This window comes from Nothobranchius furzeri, chromosome 13 (genome assembly GCF_043380555.1).
Source record: "Nothobranchius furzeri strain GRZ-AD chromosome 13, NfurGRZ-RIMD1, whole genome shotgun sequence".
NCBI classification, from domain to species: domain Eukaryota; kingdom Metazoa; phylum Chordata; class Actinopteri; order Cyprinodontiformes; family Nothobranchiidae; genus Nothobranchius; species Nothobranchius furzeri.
Window position 1 is genome coordinate 34,039,286 of NC_091753.1, and position 26,255 is coordinate 34,065,540.

Here is a 26,255-nt window from a genome sequence, read left to right on the forward strand (position 1 = left end):
ATCTTAAACCCAAACATAATAATGTATTATTCTTTCACAAACTCAGAGCCATGCCTGCTTTGCACCAGTTGTTTTACTGATTGTTTTTTGGGGAGACAATTGCACAAGATTACCGGATCTCTAGTCAGAAGCATAGAAATAACTAAGTCATTTCTATTTTAGCTTTGTCCATTCTAATTTAGCTCAGGAGTTGTGTATCTCAGGAGTGTCCCATCCTGGTCCTCGAAGGCAGTAGCATGTTTTAGTTTTTTCCCTGCTCAAACAATCTTGATTACACGGTTGAATCACCCGTTCCATCTATCATCAAGTTCTGCAAAGTCCTGTCAGTCACACACGGATTAAAATCACGTGTGTTGAAGCAGAGAATCCCAATGTGGTAATCAAGGACAAGGGTTGGACACCACTATTGTATCTAAATCCACAGGTTTGACTGTGTGAACATGTGTCTTTAGTTCATCTGTCCACATGTGGCAGATGGTGTAGGTGAGAGTGCAAACAGTCAGCAGGTCACAATTGTGTTAAGTGCTTCGGATGAGTTCTCAGACATGCTGGAGCATCAAGGTATGTAATATATACATACCTACATATATATATATATATATATATATATATATATATATACGCACACACACATATATATATACATATATATGTATGTATACATACATATATATATATATATGTATGTATATATGTATATATATATATATATACGCACACACACACATATATATATATACATATATATGTATGTATACATACATATATATATGTATGTATACATACATATATATATGTATGTATACATACATATATATATATAAATGTATATATATATATGTATATATATATACATTTATATATATATATACATATATATACATATATGTATATATATATATATATATATATATATGCTGACATTTATGTTTCTGAAATCAGCAGATTTTGTATAGACTGAAAATGATGTAAGCTGAATTTCTGAATCTTTTGCTTTGCAAACTAGATTTCATATGGGTGTGTGTGTGTGTGTATGTTATATACACACACAAACACATTTATGCTTCTGAGATGTTTACCGTCATTGTACCATGATTAAACAGTTACACATCATCACCCTCTAAAACTGATACACAAATGGAAACAAGATGGAAAAAATTGGTTGTTAATATCGGCCCAGTTTTACTTCTCTGCCCAACTAACATCGACCGATACCGATATATATGCAGATATATCATGCATCCCTATTGAATACAATCGCATTAATAGCTGGTTTTTACCTTTGTTATGTTTATAGCAAAAAGTGGGAGTGCGATGTGCCCCAAAGTCCACAGATGGAATATAAAACAGTGAAATATAGCGTAAAATGTTTATAAGTGATAATAATGTCCTTTCCTTTTCAGAGAGTACAATATAAAACCGGCTTTTCTGCTTTGGGGAACCCAAATCTCCTCTGCTTTAACCCGTTAGCCAGTGAGAGCTACTGTTGCACAGAAACATCTGCAGCTGTAACGCTGAGCCGTCCTTACTTCTTGCAGAACGGGCAGTGAAAACAGAGAGAATGGGAGCTGAGAGCAGACAAGACAGAGGACACCATGTTGACTGTAAACATGGACACTGTCTGCCTGCTCGGCGTAAGAAAGGACAAAGGGATTACTTACACACTCACTTACAGGGACAGGGACACTCCAGCACCTGATCTTTTACCCCGAGGCTGAAAATGCAACACACACCTGGCTTGCTCATGTAGACATGTTAACTGGTCATAGATGTAAGGCTTGCTGGAGTTTTGCCTTCTTTAACAAATATATAAATGTAGGAGTGTTCTTCATAACAGGTGTATTGTAAAATATCAAATATGAGAATGTTATTCCCATTATTCTACAGTAAAACTACAATTATTTTGTTATTTTTCAGGCTAATAAAAGAAGGTGTGGCCCCAAACCACCGCCATCGCCTGGGTTGGACTGCTCTCATGGTGGCTGCAATGAACCGTCAGCACAGGTCTGTGAGTTTCTCTTCCAGCTGAACCTCCTGGTTTTAAACGTCTGACATCTGCTAGCATGTATAACAGTGATGTAGTGGTGCCGTAGCACACAGCTGTCAGCGCTGGGTAGCGTGTGAGCATATGTCCTCCACGTTCCAGCTGTAGCTCCTACAGTAACATCTGCAGAAGTGCAAAGTGCAACTTTCAGACTGACAGACGGCATTTACCCAAACCCCCGTCTCTCTGCCCAGAAAATTAAATTAGCCTCCTGGCCCACAGAACACACACAACATAAAGAGGGGCCGAGGTTAAGGCCGGGCCAAATCCAGTTTACAAGGCCTCTTTCTTTCTTTCTTTCTTTCTTTCTTTCTTTCTTTCTTTCTTTCTTTCTTTCTTTCTTTCTTTCTTTCTTTCTTTCTTTCTTTCTTTCTTTCTTTCTTTCTTTCTTTCTTTCTTTCTGTGTGGTCACTCTGTTTTTGTTATAAAGGGTTTCCATGACGGAAGAGTCTGAGATCTGCATTTAAAAACATCTGAAAAGGAATTAATGTTAAACAACAAACTTATAATAGTTGTTTTTTAGGTTTGAAAGGTTGTTTGTGAGGAATAATGTGGAGAATCTAACGCTAAATGTGACTGCTGGTTATTACCAGTGGCATTTTGAGAATAGTGATGACCCTTTTCATGATTTTCTGCACTTTCTCAGCTTTTATTTTATACATAATAATGAATAAAATATTGTAAATTTTGTTTTTGGTTTAAAAAAGTAACTGTTTTATCTGTAATGTGTTCTTTAAGACCATTTATTTGAATTTTTATGGATTGTGGTGATCTTTATGCCACACAGTGTCTTTTAATATTTACATCCTGGCTGCTGATTGATTATCACTGTGTAGCATATTGATGCACATCACACGGTGTCCTGTGACACGTCTCTCTGTGTGTCAAATGTCTTTTGGATACAGATTTGTGTGTGTGTGTGTGCACGTGCATGCGTGTGCCTGCGTGCTGGACTGTTTTCTTGTGTGTTTGTGTTATGAGTGCTATAACTCAGCAAGACAGACACTCCTCTGTGTTTAATCCCGTCTTCCAACCCCCCAGTGAGCCTTCACTGCTGCAGGGAAGACAGAACATTGGTCCACACACATCATTCATATCTGCACACACACACACACACACACACACACACACACACACACACACACACACACACACACACACACACACACACACACACACACACACACACACAAGTGAGAAAACAAGGGGAGGTTATACCAAATATCTTACAGGCCAACTGCCTATTACTCAGCCGCACACAACTTTATTTGCAGCCGTTAAGTGAAAACACAGAGAACATCACTCATGAGCAAGCCTGTAGCTAGAATGTCAGCTCGGATCTCGTTCACGAGTTATGCCACCACTCGCTCACAGTATTTTTATATTTTTCTGCTGGTAATTGAGGCGATGGGGGGGAGGGGGTCCACTGCAGCCATCCCTGCTAAAATGCTAGTAGATGTAGCATTAAGGAGGCTCTTGTGTCCGGGGCTTGAGGCGTGGCTGTGTGAGAGCATTAGGGTGGAGCAGAGGGGTGTGTGTAGAATGGTGGTGGAGGGGGCGGTGTTTGCTTAGCTTTGATGTAGGTCTAAATCAGGGAGGCGTATGACCCAGACCACTGTTTGCACTCTCTAACACACAATAGTCATCTCCATCGCTCTTTTCCTCCCTCTGTCCCTCCCTCGCTGTTTTCACGTGCACAATGTGCGCTCAGCCGAGTGTAACGCCTGTTGGACCGTTCCAACCTGCTGTCCGAGCGACTCGACAGGTGGGAGTTGGGTGGATATGAGGGAAAGCTGAGGGTGAGCAGGTCATTCAGGGAAAAAGTTGGTTCAATGAGAAGAGAGTGACTTAAATTGAGATTACTAGTTTGGGACTGGGACTACCTGGTACCTTTAAACATGATTTGAGATAATTGTTGAGATAATTTAGGAGCATATGAGTTAATGAGTTGGGTTATTTTTGGTGGACCACTTCCTGCCTTCTAACTGACCCCAGGTGTACCACAGGTGAGGTGGGGTCAAGGGAGGTCCAGCGTCTGGGCCAGGTGGTCAGAGACATGGATGGCCAGTTCAGCTCGGATGTCTTCTGTAAAACAAGAGAGACGGAAGTGTCTGTTTCCTGTCTCCCCTTCAGGGCCGGTTTGGAAACTAAAACCAGGCTCCTCGCCTGTTGGTAAAGCTCAGGTCGACGAAGGTTACACCCACCATGAGTGGCCACGGCAGTTGGATGCAAAAGCTGAAGAGTGACTAACCTTTGGCCTGCTGGAGGTGTTAGCGCGACGCTAACTCACACTTAGCTCGTGCAGTCATGCAGCTGAACATGAACTTGGAGTTTCATCTGGAAGTAGGAAAGTTATCAGTTTCAGCATCAATATATGACCTTTTTTTTTGCACTTTGGACCAAAAGAGAGAAAATATACAGTTTATAATATATTTAATAAGAATGCATGAGTTCAACAGGATGATGCCAAAGAATGTTCTACTGCCTCTTCTATATAGGCTTTCCCAGGGGGAGATGGTTTAAGAACCTATAATGTTCTATTGAAAAGCCTATAATGACCACTTTCACCAGTCCTCTTCATGCCTTCAGCTCACCCTCAAACTCATCTCCTAAATATCCCAAACAAAGTTAGTCACTTGATCATCAGTTAATTAGTAAAACCATCAACCGTTTTCAAAAGCTCATTAGTTGTAGTACTGTCTTATGTAATTAAATCTTAATCCTTTAGCCTTGTTTTCCTCCTTTCATCTCCTCCTGCTCCATCTCTTTGGAGTTTTCCTCTCGTGTTTACCTTTTTTATGTCATTAAACCCTTTCAGACCACCTCGTCTCCTCACACAGTCCTGCCCACCCTCGTGTGACCAAACTCACTCTGAGTTGGTGCGCTCGCATGTGTCCCACAGGATGCACAGAGATGTTTGTAGAAGTGCTTGCAAGGGTGAGAGGAGAGCCCTCCGTGGGTCACGGACCCCCCCTGCCCACCCTCGCCCTCTGCCATAGTGATACAGTAACAAAAGGAGACCCCCTGATAGTCCTTTCTAACCCCTCAGCGAGGTCAGACACAAAGACCTGGCCACGGCGTTCTCAGCCCCCGTCTCCCACAGGAACACAAACGTTAGAAATGACACTTTTGAAAATATATTGTAAAGTTAAATCTGAATAGGCTAAGGTTGTTTTTTTCCATTCATACGTTTTAACAACATGGCTTCTTCCACTGGGTCTGTAATCTATTACCATTATGTAGTGGAGTTGCTCTGAAAAAGAAGTCCCGCTTTATCTTCTGATGCATCATTTGACTCCACTTAAGTCCTTTCTGGCCATTGCCACAACAGTTTAGTCCAGAATGAATCATCGCTCCCTTCCAGGTTTCAGCTTTAACGACGGCAGCGCCTTACCAGCAGGGTTCATGCTTCGGCCACAGCCTGTACAGTCTGACTGGTTTTTGTGTGTGTGTTTGTGTGTGAGCGCCTGTGTGTCTGTTTCTGTGTCTCAGTGTCAAAGCGGCTGGTAAACACAACTGAATGTGGCTCAGTAGACAGAAATGGTACCTGAAATATCCGCTAGGTCACAGTGACTAGTGTTGCCGAGGTACTTGTGTTTACTTTTTAAGGCTCCAATGAAGGGTAGACACAGACCCCCCAACAGTGCCGGAAACGGGCCCGACCCTTGCCCCTTCAATGAGCACATATCTGTGTGTTACAAGGCAGACAAATGTGGGAGAAAAAGGGCAAGAGGCCATTGAAGTGCATCCACAATAACAGTGAATCAGGTGAAAGTGTCATGGTCAGATGAGGAACCAGAAATTAGCATTTGTGTCTGTTTGTTTCCAGGCGGCAAGGATGCAGGGGGTTTGTGAAAGGGTCAAGGTTAAGTTTAAAGATGAGACAGAGACGAGTCTCGTCCAAGCTGAAATTCAACTATTTATCAGTTTTTTTTTCTTTGAACGACACAAAAATCTGTCTCGGTCTCGGATGATTTATTATGTTTTATTTGATGTTGGCTAAATGTGTTTATGCTTGTGTTTGTGAGGAGCTGGTGAAGCTGGATAAAAACTTTGCAATTTAATAACAATAATAATTATAATTGGACAACAAAATAAATTCCTGATATTGGTTGGGAAGTGGATTTAAAACAGAATACAAACAGTAAAGGCAAATAGGGATTCTTTTGAGTGAAAATATTTAGATATTTTAAAAGTTTTCATGTATGAAATAAAAAATCTGACGTTTTTCCTGGTGTGTGAGCGTACTATCGATACATGCTGATTCATTTAGTCTGTAATAGATCTTCTACGTGGACATTTTTCATTTCTGAAATCACAATTTTGAATATTATGAGAAATCTGTAAGAAAATGTTAATTGTTTTGTTAAAGAAGTCTTTCAGTAAGAAGCCATTTTTTTACTTACATTTTAAAAAAGATCATCACTCTGAGTTTTTCATGCAGGCTGAACATGAAAATAGTTTACCACACCAATCTGCTGCATTAGCTTCTGATAGAAAATAGACATTGAAATGCTAGGATTTGAAAAGCCTGGCAGGTCCACGTCACACTGTCACTTAACATTCATGGACTCACTCATCTTGACTACTAGACAGGGAAGGCTGTTGTTGGTTTAGCATTGAGGAAACGGCAGAGAATGTCTCGGCAAGTAGAGGCTAACAGTTAGCATTAGCAACACCACCACACAGCAGAACGCCTTCAAGCTTGTGTTAATCGTGGAGTCAGTGGTAGAGTCGCATTGGTGTTAGCCAGTCAGAGACTAGATGCCCAAATATCAGGAAATGAGTCTAAATCCTGTCGTCCTCCAGCTGAATTCCCTCTGCTGAAACTGCTTTTACTCTGTTAGGAACATATTGATAAACAAGCTAAATCTGTTCATTTTTGGGCGGATAGACCCAAAAACATTAATAATCTATTATTATACTTGATATTTTGGTCGTAACAAACTGACGTGACCCATTTCTGTAAAAGTTCCTCACAGACTCGTGTGTTTGACTTCCAGTGTGGTGAAGGTTCTTCTCGAAGCTGGCGCTGACCCGAATGCCGGGGACGAGTTCAGCAACGTCTACGACACCTCACGGGAGAAAGGCATCCACTCGCTGGAAGGTGGGGAACTTCCCAGTGTGTGTGTGTGTGTGTGTGTGTGTGTGTGTGTGTGTGTGTGTGTGTGTGTGTGTGTGTGTGTGTGTGTGTGTGTGTGTGTGTGTGTGTGTGTGTGTGTGTTGTTGTTGTTTTATTACACATGTTAACATGCAGATATTATGAGATGTTAAAATTTGCATAAAAATGTACATTTATGCACATGTTTGATTCCTCGTCTATTATTTATTTCATATGTTTCGTGACAGCTAATGTATTTTTTATTTGTTTTTCTTGCACGAGACACAATTATACATACAAATGCTTGCATGACGGCACACATGCATGCCCTGAGACTTTACACCCACACACACACACACACACACACTCCAGTCTGTGTTGTGTTTCTGTAGACATATTTATATGGGATATGTATATTGCAGACATTTATATGGCTGTCAGGTTTGGGTCCACGTGGGGCCAGCGTAGCGTGGGGAAGCGTTTCCCAGACGCACACTGATGGATGGGCTAGGGGGGTCTGTGCGACGCTTTATTGGGTTAGCTATGATTATCCCACCCTGTGTTTTAGACCCGCACACACACACACACACACACACAGAAAATGCAGAGTGAGACTATAATAGAGAGAAAAAAGACTGATGAAGCAAGGAGAGAAAAGCACTGAAAGAATACGGATGAAAAAAGGTTAAAGATGGAGAACAGGAAGGAGATGTGGATGTTCAGGGAATGACGGAGAGAAGGAGCGGTTGAAGGAAATGAGTGGGATGCTGAGGGAGGGAGATGAGGGGAAGTTAAGGAAATAAATGAGACAAAGTTATGGGGATGGACAAGAGGGGAGGGAGGAAGAGGATGCAAGTGATGACATGGGAGGAAAGGAAGGATGCGGATAGAGGATAATGAAGAAGTAGCACAAGATGAGTCTCCTTATGAAAAAACAGCATAAAGAGAATGATGAAGTATCTTTATTATTACTAAGGAGCAGAGCAAGAGATTCCCCTAAAACATTACTAGTGTTATTTTTGTCATTTTAGACACTGAAGCTAAATTTGAGGTAAATGAAAAACTTTTCTAAAGCTTGAAGTAAAGAACGTAATTTAGAAACAGTCACATTTTCAGAGTCTTACAATTAAATATTAATGGATTAAAGAAAACTCCTCTGGGTTTACAGGAAAAGGCTCCGTCCATTCCAGCTAAAACCTTTAATCACCTTCTAATTAGTTTAATCTCCACCTAGAGCACGTAAGAGCTACTAAAAAGGCAGCCGTTGACTAGTGGCTAATGTTTACATTCAAGTAACATACGTTAGATATGGACTAGCGATCGGACACACACATATCATCCCATCAGATGTTTTTTCCCCTCTCATTTTTAAACTTTTTCAATATCAACAGAGGAAAATGTACATAACTGTCCTGTTTTTCTACCTGTCTTACAGTCCTGGTGTCCCGAGAGGATGAATTCAGCAGCAGGCTAAGCAGCAGAGCTAGTTTCCGTGGCTGCACTGCGCTTCACTATGCCACTCTGGCTGATGATCCACACGCAGTCCGCACGCTTCTGGAGGCTGGTATGTTGCCACTCCCAGTTACAAAAGTCATCCCATCCTTTTGTACTCATACAAGACCCTCACTGGGTTACTTTTTTAAAACATAACATTATTTAGCATTTTGTTACAGTTGTTTGGGCCACTCTAATCTGTCTTTGTTGTGAAACTGAAATATTTACTATAATTATGTTAAAGTAGTGAATAAAGACATTAAATTGAATATCTCATTCAACATTTTATGCTAAAGGTAGCGTTGGTCTTCATAACTTATCTGAAGGCTAACTAATGATTAAACAAAACTAATCTAAAACGTGTTTTGTTCATCTTCCCAGCCCCCATTAGACTCGCACCTGTCATTGACATGGCTCCACCAACACACACACACACACACACACACACACACACACACACACACATGCACTCACACACCCTGGGGGCAGTGCGTCCCACTCTTTCCAGCAGAGCTGCTTTTAAACAAGCTAGGCCTCGTTGAACTGTGACCCTCACACAGAGCATGCCCTTGGGGTAACTTGACAACCACAGGAAGTGTGTGTGCCTGTGTGTGTGTGTGTTTTACATAACATTATATTACATGAACACGGACACCTCTAAAGGATTAATTCAAGCACTGATATTGTTGATTCAGCTCATAATTATTTGAAGTTGTTTCTTTTTAGGCCGATTTGGTCTTTAATCAAATCGCTGTCATTTTTGGATGAAATGCCTCGAACCACCTTAAATGTGCATGCACACAGAAAAACCAGCATTAACGTCTTGTTTATGTTTATGATTGATGGTGCATCTAAAGCTCTGACCCCCCATCTCGTCCCTGACTACGCTTAAACAAATCACTTGGTCTAACTCGATCAAATGTTCTGCAGAAACATTTTAGAATTAAAAAGGTAAGAAATTTCACAAAGCAGAGACATTTGTTTTAGGACAATCGGATTAATGACAGATTTGGGTGGTGCTCCCCTGACGGGGCTTTTGCTGGCTTGGCGCCACCATCACAGCCAATAACAGTCATGATGTCACACGCTTTCAGTCAAACAAATGTAAAACAGCACTTTTATGCGCTTGATTGATTTAGACAAAGTCGCTGTTGATCCTTTTCTCTTTAATCCGTTTTGTTTATGTTCCATCTTGTCTAAGTTTTGCATCGTCACTCAAAAAGTTGTTTAAGTTTTTATATCCAGGTGTGTTATCTCTTATTTGTGAGCAGCATCTTCTCATCCTTTATCTGCAGACTGCATGCATTCATAAAGTTGTGTCTGTCCTTCTCCGTGTTATTTCCCCTGTGTTTCTGTGCACCCACATTTCTCTTCCTGCTGTGGCTCTGCTCTTCTGGCCTAAGCTGGACCTCTGCTCACATCTCCATCTATCACAGTCTCCCGGCCAACCCTCAGGCTTCACAGCATGCCCCCCCCCCCCACCTGCAGAAGCTCTAGCCTCTCCCTGAGCTCCACATCAGGCCTCTGGCCAGGGGCACTGACTAATGGGCAGCTCTGTAGGTGGTAGGAGGCCAGAGGGAATGGACACACACACACACGCGCGCACACACACATACACACACACACACACAAAGACCGGCAGGACCTCTCCCACCAGCTGCAGTGAAAAAGAAGGAGGAAATAGGAAAGGGGAGGGACTCAATAGGCATAACTAAAGCACTCCTAATAAAGGGGTGTGTGTGTGTCGTGCGTGCGTGTGTGTGTGTGTGAGAGAAAGAGAGAGAGAGAATGTTCAGCTGGTTCATGTGTGACTTTGGTTGGTGTTGATCTTTTTATAAAGTGCTATGGCCCAGAGGGTTGGCCTGATATTAAAGCCCTAAATGATGCTATTTATTATGTTGTGTGTGTGTGTGTGTGTGTGTGTGTGTGTGTGTGTGTGTGTGTGTGTGTGTGTGTGTGTGTGTGTGTGTGTGTGTGTGTGTGTGTGTGTGTGTGTGTGTGTGTGTGTGTGTGTGTGTTGTGGGGTACTTTATTGCTTTCCTTCATGTTTTGTGGGTGTGTGGTGGGGTTAGTGGTGTATTGTTGTCAGGATCAATAACTTTGGAAGAAGGTCATGAAATTTAGGTGTTTATCGATAATGACCATGGTGATTATTAGTGTGTTGTTGGTGCTCTGAGCTGAACAATCTGCCCCTGCCCTCATTGATTAGAGCTCATTTTTACAGAAGGGATGGAAACTTATGATGGATACTCAGATTCGTAGCTCAAAGTTTTTATCACCATCAGATTTTTATTAACTGTTATGTGGAATTCTCCAGAGAACTCAGAATAAGTTGCCACAAATAATCACCCAATAATCTAGCCTGGCAAGCCATATTATATATATATGTGAGTATATATAGTCTTGTCCATTCACGGCTCTCAGTCGTTGGGCAGAATCATACTGTTGTCTTTCAAACTGTCTCTGCATGCTATTGGATAAAAAGCAATGTGACACACTTACTGCTACAGATGTCGGTCAACGAGGCAGTAAACCATTCTCCTTCAAAGAAGATGCAAATACATCCTTTTTCTAAATAAGATTAAGTACCTCTGTCTACTCTTGACTCAAAGAAAAACCCAAGTCAGAATAGTCCAAAGTTGATGCTAAAACCCTTTAAAAATGAGCCGTTGCCATCTTTGTTTTTTCCGTTAGCATCCCGCCCACCAACAGGGTGCTGTGATTGGCCTACCACACCAATGGAGTGCTGTGACTGGACTGCTACAGAGTTGTTGCCATCTTAGGCCTAGAATATGTACTTGCTGTTTAACGGTGCATACGCATGTTTAAAATGGCTGCCATGCGTAACTTGAAGCGTCGTTTTTGCACGTCTCCTTAGGTTGGCGCAGTTGCACCAACATCTCCCCCCCCACCTGACTGAAAGAGCACTGTGATTGGTCCACCAAACCAATAGAACACTGTGCTTGGACCGCAACGGGGCAGTCCATGATACATCATAGAAGAAGCAGGAAGGACGAAACTACAAAGTGTTTTCTAAATAAACGCGCTGTGATTGGTCAGCCACAATACTGGCTAGGGCTGCAGAGTTTCCAATGGAGCTGGACCAATGAAGGCTGGGGAGACATTTCAGCTGTTAGATTAAATTGTTGAAAAGATGTACGCACAGCGAGGAGATTTTGCTTTTGGTTCTACTAAATGGACACTAGGAGGTGCTAAAAGCAAGCCAAAATTGCCTAGTCTCCCTTTAATGCTAACTACAATCAATCTATACTTAAGGAATTTAAAAGATGACACAAGAGGAATGAAGAAGAATCTGAGTGAATCTTCACCAAATTTCATCCAAAATTGCACTTCGTAAGAAATGAGCTACTAAAACTGCAAAACACACTAAGGGTCAAGGCAAATTTTGAGCACATTTAAATTCCCTATGTACTATAAATATTAATCTTCTTTCCCTCTTTTAAAATTTTGGCTTTGATCAATCAAGTTTTACAATAACCCAAAAGCTTGGACATCAAGTCTCGTAAATTAAAGTTTTAAATGACACATTGTGTGTGTGTGTGTGTGTGTGTGTGTGTGTGTGTGTGTGTGTGTGTGTGTGTGTGTGTGTGTGTGTGTGTGTGTGTGTGTGTGTGTGTGTGTGTGTGTGTGTGTGTGTGTAGATGGTACAGGCTGTTGTAACCACTCTGACTGAGCCTCCCACTCTGCCCCTGCTGAGACATTATCACTTCCTCATTATTGTTTCAGTAACTATTATTTTTCTCCGTTTGACCTCTCAGCTGTGTGGCGCTGCAGCAGCCAGTAGTGAGAAGAACCAGTATAATAGTCCAGGGTGTGTGTACGGGTGGAGGGGTCAAAGTGTTTGTTACTGGCACGCGTTGCAGATATGAACCCCCCCCCCCCCCCCCCCCCCCCCACAGGGGCATTGCCTGCTCCTTCTGATTCGCAGCAGTGGGCCTCAGTGACCCTTGAACCAATGTGACCTCTAGATTGACGTTTTTCCTCTCCTGCTGAGGAGGCATGTGCATGTTTTGGGCATAAATTGAACAAAAATATTATTTTGATCTGTTCCTCTGCTGTTGATTCTGACAGTTCTGTGTTTATTTGCTTTCAGGTGCCAATCCCCTGCAGACCAATGGTTTAGGACACACACCGCGAGCTTACGCCAAAGAAGGAGAAGTGAGCACAGTGCTGCAGGAGTGGGAGGGCAAGGTATGACACACCCGTCTCAGTCGTACAGACACAACGCTGGATTTGATTCCACCTCATATATGCTCTGCAGAATGCTCAAGCAGTTAAAACAAGATTAGGTTCTATTACAAACGTCCTTTGGCCTGGTCTGAATGACGAGCTTTTCACTCCGCAGACATCTGTCTCATTTGTCGGCCATCATGCACACAGGCACACACTCCTCGGGGTGCCGGTCTCAGTGGCGTCACTGACTGACAGGTGCTATTGAGCATTAAAGTCGTGGAAGCTGGTGGAGGTTAACCGGGGTTAAAAATGTGCTGAGTGCGGATCGGTGAGGAAATCATCATCAAGTCACATTTAAATGATGAAGAACGGCTTTCATTTGTTGTGATTTTTTTTGTGTTTTTTTTTTTTTTTTTGCTTATACCACAAATCAACTCTTGTTAAATTTTCCAACATGTTTTGGAGCATTTCAGATGTTGTCATGGCTGATTTCTAAAAACATAAACATTTATTATTATTATTATTATTATTATTATTATTATTATTATTATTATTATAAGGATTGACACTTTCCATCCCCACCCTGTACTGAGGAACTGGTCCTTTTGGTCTATCAGTGACCTCTGTTCTACAGTAAGTGCCCTCCTGAGATGGGGAAAGTGACAGGTGTTATTAGATTGTGCAGCTGTTTATAAGCCTGTAGGAAACATGTCACTGCGTGCAAACCTGTGAGATTTTGATGTATTTTTCCTTTCTTTTTTTTTTTTTATTTGTGGAACCACTGTGGGGCTAAGAAGCACAGAAAACACGTCAAATGAAGGGTTTCATGAAGAGTTCTTATTTACAGTGGTGCGGAAAGTATTCAGACCCCCGTCAATTTGCTAAAATCAATTAAATGTATTTGTTTTCCTCATTAATGTACACACAACACCCCATGTTGACAGAGAAACACAGAATTTGATAAATTTCTGCAGATGTATCAAAAACAAAAAAACAACTGAACTACATGGTCCCAAGTATTCAGAGCCTTTGCTCAGTAGAATCACCCTTTTGAGCTAACACAGCCACGAGTCTGCTTGGTAAAGTTGCAACAAGTTTCTCACTCCTGGATTTGGGGATCTTCTGCCATTCGTTCTTGCAGATCCTCTCCCGTTCTGTCAGGATGGTGAATGTTGGTGGACAGACATTTTTAGGTATTTCCAGAGATGCTCGATTGGGTTTAAGTCAGGGCTCTGGCTGGGCCACTCCTTCATCGTTTTAGCTGTGTGCTTAGGGCCGTTGTCATGTTGGAAGTCATCCTTTGGCCCATTCTGAGGTCCTGAGCACTCTGGAGAAGGTTCTTGTCCAGGATATCCCTGTACTTGTCCATATTCATCGACCCCTTTATTGCAACCAGTCATCCTGTTCCTGCAGCTGAAAAACACCCCCACAGCATGATGCTGCCACCGCCTTGCTTCACTGTGGGTGATAGGACAAGTGATGAGCAGTGCCTGGTTTTCTCCACACATACCGCTTAGAATGAGGCCAAAAAGTTGTATCTTGGTCTCATCGGACCAGAGAGTCTTATTTATCACCATCTCAGGGGCCTTCAGTTGTTTTTAAGCAAACTCCATGCAGGCTTTCGTGTGTCTGGCACTGAGGAGAGGCTTCCGACGGGCCACTCTGCCATAAAGCCCTGACTAGTGGAGGGCTGCAGTGATGGTTGACTTTCTACAACTTTCTCCCATCTTCTGACTGCATCTCTGGAGCTCAGCCACATTGATCTTTGGGTTCTTCTTTACCTCTCACCAAGGCTCTTCTCCCCTGGTAGCTCAGTTTGGCTGGACGGCCTGCTCTAGGAAGGGTTCTGGTCGTCCCAAACATCTTCCGTTTAAGGAATATGGAGGCCACTGAGCTCTTAGGAACTTTAAGTGTAGCAGAGATTTTTTCTGTAACCTTGGCCAGATCTGTGCCTTGCCACAATTCTGTCTCTGAGCTCTTCAGCCAGTTCCTTTGACCCCACGATTCACATTTGCTCTGACGTGCATTGTGAGCTGCAAGGTCTTATATAGACAGGTCAGGTGTGTGGCTTTCCTAATCAAGTGCAGTCAGTAGATTCAAACACAGCTGGACTCCAGTGAAGGTGTAGGACCATCTCAAGGAGGATCAGAAGAAATGGAAAGCACCTGAGTTAAATATGAGTGTCACAGCAAAGGGTCTGAATACTTAGGACCGTGTGATGTTTCAGTTTGTCCTTTTTAATAGATCTGTAGAAATGTAAAAAATTCTGTTTTTCTGTCAAATTGTGGGGCTGTGCGTACATTAATGAGAAAAAATAATGTAATTTATTTTAGCAAATGGCTGCAGTATGTGATCAGTTTGGGATTACTTGTTATTAATATGGATAGATTGTCAATCTTTAATCTGAATGTCTAAAGAAACATGATATTTGATGAAGACACATTACAGAAATGTGGTTTTAGCTTGATCTCATGTTACCTGTTGCAGCTTCACCTGTACGAGTGCAAGTGGGCTCAGCCTTTTTGTAAATCAAACTTGAGTTATCCGTAGTTATCTACTAGCCTGACAGCAGGCTGGAGATAAGCAAGATGGAGGAAGAGAATAAACAGCCTGCCTCCACTGCAGGGGGAAAACCTGGAGACTGGGGAGGATAAATGAGTCACGGGCGGCCAGAGAGGGAGGAAATGAGCAGCATGGAGGCAGAGTTAAGATGGGAACGGGAAGTGTATCCATGCTACAAGGTGGAACGTTTTAGGCTCGTAGACGTTCAAAGAAACAATGAAAATGTTTAAAAGATTTAAATATTTTTCCAATAAATATAAAATAATTAAAAGTTTTGTTTAAAGTAAATCCTTTTTGATGCTGATGTAAGATCTGGTGCCGGTGATCTCCTGTACTAAGACACTAGTTTGGTCAGTCTTACTAGATGTTTAGCATTTTTATGCTCTAATAATCTTACTTCTATAAATCTTATTTAATTATTATTCCTGTTGTTTTTATCAACAGGTTTTTAAAATCTGAATCTACATATATCCCTCCTTTAGGTGTGATACTCACCTTCAGGTTAAAAGAGTTTATTTTTTTTTTACATTTTAATTTTCTGCGGCTATAATTTGCCGCCATCTTTGTGCGACTCACTTTTCTCTCCTGTTTGACACATTTTACTGATTAAATAGTCTAAAGATGATGACATCCACCATTTAAAATGAAAAAGTCAAAAACTACAAGTAGTGACTGTTTGAAGACCTGAGGTGCAAGCTAACTCTGACTTAGGACAGGGTGAAGTCAATCAATAAGAAAGGAGCGTAGAAAAGGGGGAAGGTTTTATTTTAACCTCCTTTTCCCTTCCTCCTGCTCATAGATTCAACGTCTCTTCTGTGTTGTTTTTTGTGTAGTTTAAAGAGTTGCAGGCTCAGCGGGAGGCGGCAGAAAGGAGGAGGTTCCCATTAGAGAGGAGGCTGAAGGAGCACATCATCGGACAGGAAGGAGCCATCAACACAGTGGCTTCAGGTGAACAGAAGCTAAATATTATGTAACCCCACAGGAGCTCATGGGTGTTTTCTCCTCTTTGTTTTCCTCTACGTGTTTCTCCTCGTCGTGTTTTTGTTCCTTCTCCGTTACCCTTCTGCTCTCCTCCCTTCCCTGCAGCAGTAGGCGGGTTCAGACAGACCGACGGAGGCTGTAATTGGTTAATTGTGATGAATGAGCTGTCTGTTAGACGTGCACAGGTGGTGTGTGTGTGTGTGTGTGTGTGTGTGTGTGTGTGTGTGTGTGTGTGTGTGTGTGTGCGTGCGTGCGTGCGTGCGTGCGTGCGTGCGTGCGTGCGTGCGTGTGTGTTTGTGCGTGCGTGCGTGCGTGTGTTTGTGCGTGCGTGCGTGCGTGCGTGCGTGCGTGTGTTGTGTGAGAGAGAGAGAGAGACAGCTGAGGAGGCCAGGCTTGGAGCTGCCAGTTAACACAATTACCAAGAGAGGAAACATACTACAGACCCCACATCCCCAACCCTCCTCCTCCTCTGCCTCCTTTTTCTCCATCACTTTCCTTCCTCCCATCTTTTCCCCTGTTTCTGCTGTTGTTTTCCATCCACCTGCATCTCCATCCTCACTCCTACACTTTGTGACCTCTGATGCAGAGATGAAATGATGTAAACAGGAAGTAACAAAACATTGTCTAAAGAAACACATTGGAGAAGGAACAGTGGATCTGACAGAAAGCCGGAGAGCAGGGACAGCGTATAGAAACACGGAGGGTGGATGAGTTAAAGCACAATAACACAGACGACAGTAAAGAGCTGATATTACAGCAGGCTTCCACGGAGGCCCTGTGCTGTATTGATCTGCACATGACAGAGGGAGAGTTCATTCTGTTGCTAACAGACACCATTTCTTATTTTTATGATTTTCTACATTTTTCTGTTCAGATTTGTGAAAATAATAAAGTTTTAACCAGAACAAGAATCAGATTTCCCAGCCTGCAGAACCAGTAACCAACAGGAGAACTGGTTTCATTCTAAAGGACTGAAGTCTTACCGTGAAGATAAGAATCAATGTTCTTATGAAGCAGATTCTCCTGAAAGCCATGGAAGACCTCACTAAGTTAAATAAAAAGCCTATTGATCCCCAAGATGAATTACAGTGAATATGCACTCACACAAGTGAGACGAGAACAAGATGACAGAAAATGTATCTGCAAACAAAATCATTACACATTATCATCATGTGAACATCTGTACTCATCACAGCTGTTTATTATTAAACCCTGAGACAGGACATGGGGGGGGGGGGGGTGGAGATGTAGAGATGAGGAAATTGTTCGGGGAAGAGATTTGGGATGTTTTCAGATAAGGAGAATGGGATGTAGAGATAAACACATGGAGCGTTCTGCACAGAGCTGGATATGATGGATATAATCACAGATTATATTTAGAGTTCTTGTTAGATTTGGTTCTGCCTGTGGGTGTCCTATTGTAGGAGGAAACTCATCGTCAGCACTTATTTTAGTAGTACTATATATTATAATGTCAGAATGGGAAAGAAAGGTGATTTAAACAATTTTGAGCGTGGCATGGTTGTTGGTGCCAGACGGGCCGGTCTGAGTATTTCAGCTACTGGGATTTTTACACACAACCATTTCTTGGGTTTACAAAGAAGTGTGTGAAAAGACAAAAACTTTCAGTATGCTCCTGTTCCTGTGGGCGAAAATGCCTTGTTGATGCTAGAGGTCAGAGGAGAATGGGCCAACTGATTCAAGCTGATAGAAGAGCAACTTTTACTGAAATAACCACTCGTTACAACAGAGGAATGCAGCAAAGCATTTGTGAAGCCACAACACACACAGCCTTGAGGCGGATGGGCTACAACAGCAGAAGACCCCACCGGGTACCACTCACCTCCACTAGAAATAGGAAAAAGAGGCTACAATTTGCACAAGCTCACCAAAGTTGGACAGTTGAAGACTGGAAAAATGTTGCCTGGTCTGATGAGTCTCGATTTCTGTTGAGACATTCAAATGGTAGAGTCAGAATTTAGAGTAAACAAAATGAGAACATGGATCCATCATGCCTTGTTGTTACCACTGTGCAGGCTGGTGGTGGTGGTGTAATGGTGTGGGCGATGTTTTCTTGGCACACTTTAGGTCCCTTAGTGCCAATTGGTCATCGTTAAATGCCACGGGCTACCTGAGCATTGTTTCTGACCATGTCCATCCCTTCATGACCACCATGTACCCATCCTCTGATGGATACTTCCAGCAGGATACTGCACCATGTCATAAAGCTTCAATCATTTCAAACTGGTTTCTTGAACATGACAATGAGTTCACTGTACTACAACGGCCCCCACAGTCACCAGGTCTCAACCCGATAGAGCATCTTTGGGATGTGGTGGAACGGGAGCTTCGTGCCCTGGATGCGCATCCCACAGATCTCCATCAACTGCAAGATGCTATCCTACCAGTATGAGCCAACATTGCTAAAGAATGCTTTCAGCACCTTGTTGAATCAATGCTACATAGAAATAAAGCAGTTCTGAAGGCGAAAGGGGGTCAAACACCGTATTAGTATGGTGTTCCTAATAATCCTTTAGGTGAGTGTATACAGTATGTGTGTGTGTGTGTGTGTGTGTGTATGTATGTATACATACACATATATATATATATATATACATATATATACATATATATATATATATATATATATATATATATATATATATATATTCAAATACAGAAACTGTTATTTTGCAGTGGTGCATTTGTCCAATTATAGATTTAATTGATAAATATGATTTAAAACCTTATTGAAGCATTTAATCTCACATGATATTGTTTATTTCTTTTGTTTTTGCCCCATAAGTCTTTATATATAATCTTAAAATGATTCAAACAAATCACTAAAAGGTAATCCTAACCTGGTTGGTTCACCAAGATTAATAAAGAAAATGTAAACGTGCTAAATAATTGTCATTTTTCCAGATGAATTGCTAAACTAAGTTGCAGACAAACTGCTTTATAACAAATATTAACCGTTTAATTCCACTGTAGCCAGTGAGCACGAAGTAATTCTGCAGATGTTTTGCTGAATTGATTGTTTTTTTTTTATTTGCCTACCGAGACTCAAAAAAAAAAAAAAAGAAATTTAAAAAATATTTAGTGCTGTCGTGTCTTCAAAATGACTTTTTGGACCATAAATCCTTATGACAAACAGCTGGCCTGCAGCAAGTCTCTCTTTCTCTCTCACACACACACAGGAAGGAGGTTAGATTGATCCAGGTTTAGCTCTCAGGGCTAAGAGTTATTGAAGAGAATCATCTCTCTGTAATCATGTTAGAGCCAACCAGACACACAGCCCTGTGTGTGTGTGTGTGTGGGGGGGGGAAGCAAGCAAGCAAGCTTTCATTTGTTTCGTGTCCCTTTCCTTCTTGTTGTCGGGCTCCTCTCAGAAATGTCAGTGTGTCCTTCTGTCAAAGTCGGTCTCAATCAGCTAAAAGACGCCCAAACACACTGAAGGTTACGCTGTCATTCATGCAGCCATTGATAAAGCAGATGGAGCTTCGGAGCCCCTCTTGTCACTGCTCATCTCCAGGTCCATCTCTGACACACTTGTTTGTTTTCCTGCCTAACTCTCCGTCTCCTTATCTCCATCACTCCTCTGTCTCTCCCTTCCTCATCTCCTTCCTTTGCTTATCTTTGTTCCTCCCTGAACGGCCCTGCCTCTCCTCTGCTGCTGACAAATATTTGCTCTTTGATTATCAGCTATTAGTGCCTAGTTTAGCACTTATGTCATGTATGGATGTAAGTTCTAGGCTGGTTTAGAACGTGCCTTTCAAACAGAAGTTACAGTGTCTATATGAACCAAATCATGTAAGATTCTAACGATCTGTTCTGTGGGGTACCCCAAGGCTTGGTTTTGGGTCCACTCTTGTTTCTACACACACATGTATGTGTATATATACATATATGATATCTCTGATCACCTATATGCAGATGACATTCAGCTGTACTGCTCCTTGAAAGCCCCACTGTGTAATATTTTTACCTGTTTACTATACATCCTGTTTCCAGTTCACAAACTTGTCCTTTTTAATTAATATTTTCAATTGAATTCAAGTTTATTTATACAGCGCCAAATCACGACAAGAGTCATCTCAAGGCACTTCGCATAATAAACATTCCAATACAGGTCAGTTCATTAAGCCAATCAGAAAATAATTTCCTATATAAGGAACCCAGCAAATTGTATCAACTCATTACTTACAGCCATTGCTTTCTGAAGGATTTGCATTAAGGATTGCTTTTGGTCCACCAGGATTTACATGTGGGTTCAACCATGCTCTCTTCCTGCACAACTCAAGCAACTTCTCCCTCATTTCCTGTTTCCTCTGTCCCAACAGGCTTCAAAATAAAGGCTTCTAGTTTGAACATGTCAAAGTTTTTTAAGGCTGCAAAAATAAAGCCTAACAACAATATCAACTCATAACTGTGTAAACATTATGTAACATTCTTTTTACCAAACAAAACATTCAGGGCAGAACACATTTATTACGTCAAGACTGGATTACTGTAATTCATTACTCTCAGGAAGTCCACAGAATGTAGTTGAAAGTCTTCAGCTTGTCCAAAATGCGGCAGCTAGAGTTCTGATGAGAATTAAAAAGAGAGATCATATCTCTCTCCTGTCTTTGCTTCACTACATCGGCTACCTGTTAAATTCAGAATAGATTTTAAGATCCTCCTTCTCACATATAAAGCTCTTAATAATCAAGCTCCATCATACGTCAGTGATCTGATTGTTCCATACGTTCCTAACCGAGCACTTCGCTCTCAGACTGCAGGTTTACTGGTGGTTCTCAGAATATCTAAAAATAGGATGGGAGGCAGATCTTTTAGTTATCAGGCTCCTCTCCTGTGGAACCAGCTCCCAGCCTTAGTCCGTGAGGCAGACACCTTGTCTACTTTTAAGACTAGGCTTATAACATTTTTATTTGATAGGGCCTATGGTTAAAATCTGATGTTAGCCTAGATCTGGACAAGTGGGGGAGTAGAGGGAGGTGGAGTGTACAGTCGGTAAAGACGGCTCTCCCTTGCCCTGCCTCCAACATGCCTCCATCTAAAAGGCTAGGTAAATCCACAGTTATCTCTGTAGTTATGCTGCTATAAGCTTAGACTGCTGGAGGACACACTGACCACTTTTCACACTCTACTGCTTTCTTCTACAATCTGCTCTTTAACTGTATTATTTCCTGCAATTTCAGCTGTTAACTTCATTTTTTCTCTAAGTGTTTTTCTCCCCAGAAGAAGCTACAATGATGTTCTGCTGAGCTGTGGTGGCCTCATGGAGGGGGCCATCGTCTTAAACACTGCTGCTAATCTCTTAAACATTCTTCCTCTCCTGATAATAACATTTTACTTTCTTTGACATTGAATGTGCTACTACTAGTTTACCCGTTTAATTATAGATTCACTAGGATAAATACAGTAAAGTTTATCTCTCTCCAAATAGAATATTTACTAAGTAATCCCAATGTAACCATAGAAACATTACTGTGTGTGTGCGTGCGTGCGTGCATGCTCTGTCTTCTCAATCACCAGTGGGTCATGGTGGACGGCTGCTTATACTGAGCCAGGATCCTCCGGAGGTTTCTTCCTGTTAAAAGGGAGTTTTCCTCTTCACTGTCGCTAAATGCTTGCTTAGTATTAGGATTGCTGTAATAGAGAGAACAGTACAAAATGCATGAACTAGTTTTTCAGCATCACTCCTGGAAAGGATGCATCTCACCAACACATCTCACTATTTCTCACCAACATCAATTTTAAATATTTCTCTCAGCTTGAAATTGTATATTTTTAAATACATAAACTGAGGTTGACGCTCCATGGTCAGCCACCATCGTGAAATACAGTAGCTGTTTAGGGACAGGAGTTCTGCTTTGTGCATTTGCTCTATGACTGTAACCTGAAAGAACCAGCAGAGGGCAGCACTGCACCCTGGAAGCATGGAGTCTGCCAATTCAACTAAGAAGAAGAGACTAGCTTCACCGCTGCTGTACTTGTTCGTTTGAATAACAAACAATGAAATCGAAAGACACATGGTTTGACAGGTCGTCTATCATGTCCAGCACTAGGAAGCCACATATGTTAAGATCCCTGCACGCTATTAGCTGGACACAAGCCTCGGAGTGGTGTCCCTGACTCCCTACCTCACCTCAAGTTGCTCATTTGTCTTTTCTTTGTACCAGAACTCCCAATCCAGTCCAAATGTGTTCCAAAGTCCTTCAACTCAAGTATCCTCTTTTGTGTGTTTGTCCTGTTCGTTCCTGCAGCCTGCCGTCTCTCCCAACACACTCCATCGCTCGTCCGCTAGCCAGTGGCTAAATCAGCGTTTTTCTACTTGATCTCCACAAACACATTACTAACAGCGATGTATTTCTTTACACGTTACAGAGATGACGTGCTTCTCCGAGGGCTTCTTCTCAAATGTTAACTTTGTACGTGGGTCTCCTTCAGCTGGTAATCCATATAAGCTGTTAGGTCACGCGTAAGCTACATATATATGAAATTGCATTGCTGTCTTTTATTTTTTAAATTATCAGGTGGTTTTACCCTGAAACAATGTGTGAGTTCCTGTCTAGCCCTATGTTAACTGCAGAAATTGACATGTCCCAGAAGTGGCTCGCGGCAAACATAGAACCAGATCCTATCTTTAGTGACTCGGCTGTTCAGGGAAGCGCCTGAAAATTTCCGTGTTGCAGCTGGATTGAAACACCTCCATAGACTATAATGGATTCTATTTAAAGAGGCATTATGGAAGTTTGACAGCCAAAACATGTATAGAAATAATAAATGTCTTCTTCATACATTCTCCTGCAATGTCCTGGTCCTGTAGAATGAGCCCTGGCATTTTTACTGTGATTGCCTGTTTTTCTGTAAAATCACAGAAAAAGAGAGCTGCTCGGGTCGAGCAGGCTGCTTCATGCGCGTTCACGCTCAGGCATAGCCCGTAGCATTTGCCATCAGTAGCTTTAGCAGCAGAGAGCGATGCAGTGCCAACTCAGCGACTTTGTCGCTGTTCCTAACGCCTAGTGATGAACCTAGCTACATTTCTGAGGACCCTTAGCTACTTTCTGTAGAAATTTCTTCTAGATATTTCCTGCAAATTAGCAACAAAATAGCCATTTTCACTTCGAACCGTTCTTTGGTTTGATGTTGTTTCAGCTGTCATCAAGGATATAAATGTTACAGATATTGTGAATGTTACTAGAGTGTACCTCACCTTGTAAGATGTCTGACTCATGTAGAAGACCTGGGTTCAATTCTGGATGTGAACATAGTTTTTTAGAATTTCATTTTTACCCTAATGGTATATTTTTTTTACAGTAAGATGCCCAAATTTTTTAGACTTGCCGAACGACATTGAATTCACAGATAAAAAAGATGTGGGTTCAACTTTCATTTTGGAACAATTTTTCAAGCAAGGGAAGGGAATGAACTGAACATGCAGGAGGACTGACCCATCTTAAACCTTTGTCGGCTGTGCTGAAGAGAAAGGTACAGAACCAAATTATTTAATTAATTAGCTGCGCGTTTTCCTGTCCTCCGGGCCACACACACACACACGACTGTCTCAGCTGTTATTTTCGTTAAGGAGTGTGCACGTACAGCATGCACGGGCCTACTATTGAAGCTACCGTTACGCTTTTGGCCTGAGGGGGCAATAGCGAGCATAAAAATTCAAAAGTCTGTAAAGTCCCTTTAAAGATGTTCCGCTGCCGTTTCGCGCCGCTGATGCTTCCAGTGTGAAGTAAGGGTTACATAGTATTGACAGTCTGGTCACACTTGGAAAACAACTGAAGACCCTTTTATTTAAACATGCATTTACCTAAATCTTTTGTGTTTTCTCCATTTTTATCTCAAATTTATAATCATCTTTCATCTGTTTTCATGACTTTGCTTTTAATGATTTTAATTGATTTTTTGATATTTGCTGTTTTGTTTTTAAGATCATTATGATTTTACGATTTGTTTTGTTGATCTCTCTGAAGCACTTTATGATTCTCGTTCTATGATAAATCTACTTTACTTACACACACACACACACACACACACTGATAATATAGATATGTTTATTATGATAAAGACACGATTACTAATATAATTAAAAGTTCTATAAGGATAATCACAACATTTCTGCTGTTCTCAGTTTCACTGACCCATCCAGCTGTTTTACGCTCTGTTAATAAATAACTTATGGTCACATTCATCAGCGCCGTTACGCTCATTTATGAAAAGAAGACGATACTTCTATTCATTAAACTTCATGGCGTTTGAGCTTTCCAACCTCAAAATGCCACATAAATCATTCTCAATTGTGAGAGTTGGTGGAACCGCACTGCTAACAGGAAATTTACAAACACACACAAGTGACCCCCTGCTGGTAAGACGATGTGAATCAGGACGTCCCAAACCCGGTTCCTATGTGGTTCTGGTTCCTGTAGGCTCAGAGTGGGTTAACTTTGTCTTGCTTCTTTGTTGAGTGCAAAACCATGATCAAATAGTCTCTCTACTCCCCTCGGATCCACATCATCATCTTTTTTTTTTGTATGTGTGAGTTTGGTTGCTGGGGTGATGGCAGAACGGGCACTCCTCTTTAAGCAGGAGTGTGTGTGTGTGTGTGTGTGTGTGTGTGTGTGTGTGTGTGTGTGTGTGTGTGTGTGTGTGTGTGTGTTTCTGTGTGTGTTTCTGTGTGTGTGAGGCTGCGATCTATGCTAAACTGATTTCTCTATGGCCGCGCCAGAGAGGCTAACACAATTACCGCTGGCTAATGGCCCCACTGACTAAAGGGGGGGAGGAGAGGCATTGGGGGGAGCTTTCTGGAGGTCTCATCTTGCTCTCCTGCTCTGTTTTCTTTCCTCTTCCCCCTTTTTTCCAGCAAATGTCTCTGACCCTTTTCTCATCCCTGCTCTTTCACTCTTTCATCATAGTTTCAGGGATCCCATCGGGCCAACGCTGAAAGTTTGAATTCCTGCAAATAACTGATTTAATGGGTTTCTTTCCCTCTCGTCTCTGCAGCCATCAGGAGAAAGGAAAACGGCTGGTATGATGAAGAGCATCCCCTGGTCTTCCTCTTCCTCGGCTCATCAGGAATCGGTAAATCTCATCGTTTCATTCTGACTCTTATAAAGCAAACAGCCAGGAGAAGATCCCCACTTCCTTTGAGTGGGAGCCAAAGTAAACCCATCACTGGTTGTTTTCCTGGAGATGTTGAAACACTTGGTGTTTAATCGTTAATCAACTCAAGGAAGACCGATGCAGCAACACGATAATATAAACACAGATTTGACTCATCTGAAATCATTTGTCCAATGCCACCAACTGGCCTTACTGGGAGTCAAATCACAAGTTATCAGGCAGGATTGTTTTATCAGATTGATAACAATTCAATAAAACTGAAAGGTAATCAAAGACTTTTCTAAAGTCATGAAACAAATTACCTCAGCAGAATTAAAAATGCATCATCTATTTTTCATTAATAACATCAACAAGAATGTTTTTAACATTTTTGGAGTAACCATTAAATCATGGCCATAAACCTGTTTGGTCTTCTTGACACAAATGTCTCCTGTTGGTTTCCTGCTACCAGAAAACAAAACTGGCATTTTTAGTAGACATGTATTACCAGCATAAAGCTCCGCCCACTTGTACCTTTTGTTTCCTGTAACATTCTGAAATGTGTGAGGAATCAGCCATCAGAGAAGCAACTGATCGCATGTTTAAACACTTGTTTGGGCTAATGAAAGATGCTCTCTAAAAATACTGAATGGAGCTTAAAGGGGAAATTTTCTATTGGTTGAGACACTTTAGTCTTTATTACAGTGTAATAACTGGAGGATTTTACCATTAATGGTCTGCGATTATTTAAAAAGTCCTCAA

General features: G+C 41.7%; 1 protein-coding gene across 1 annotated transcript in view; it reads left to right on the forward strand.

Annotated features, from left to right (window-relative positions):
- clpb (ClpB family mitochondrial disaggregase) overlaps positions 1 to 26,255 on the forward strand; it is a 33,601-nt gene that overhangs the window by 1,592 nt on the left and 5,754 nt on the right. The window contains exons 3-8 of the mRNA XM_015951732.3: positions 1,918 to 2,004; positions 7,048 to 7,151; positions 8,581 to 8,709; positions 12,754 to 12,851; positions 16,229 to 16,343; positions 25,395 to 25,472. Coding sequence (XP_015807218.1) covers positions 1,918 to 2,004; positions 7,048 to 7,151; positions 8,581 to 8,709; positions 12,754 to 12,851; positions 16,229 to 16,343; positions 25,395 to 25,472 — 611 coding nt within the window. The remainder of the gene's footprint in view (positions 1 to 1,917; positions 2,005 to 7,047; positions 7,152 to 8,580; positions 8,710 to 12,753; positions 12,852 to 16,228; positions 16,344 to 25,394; positions 25,473 to 26,255) is intronic.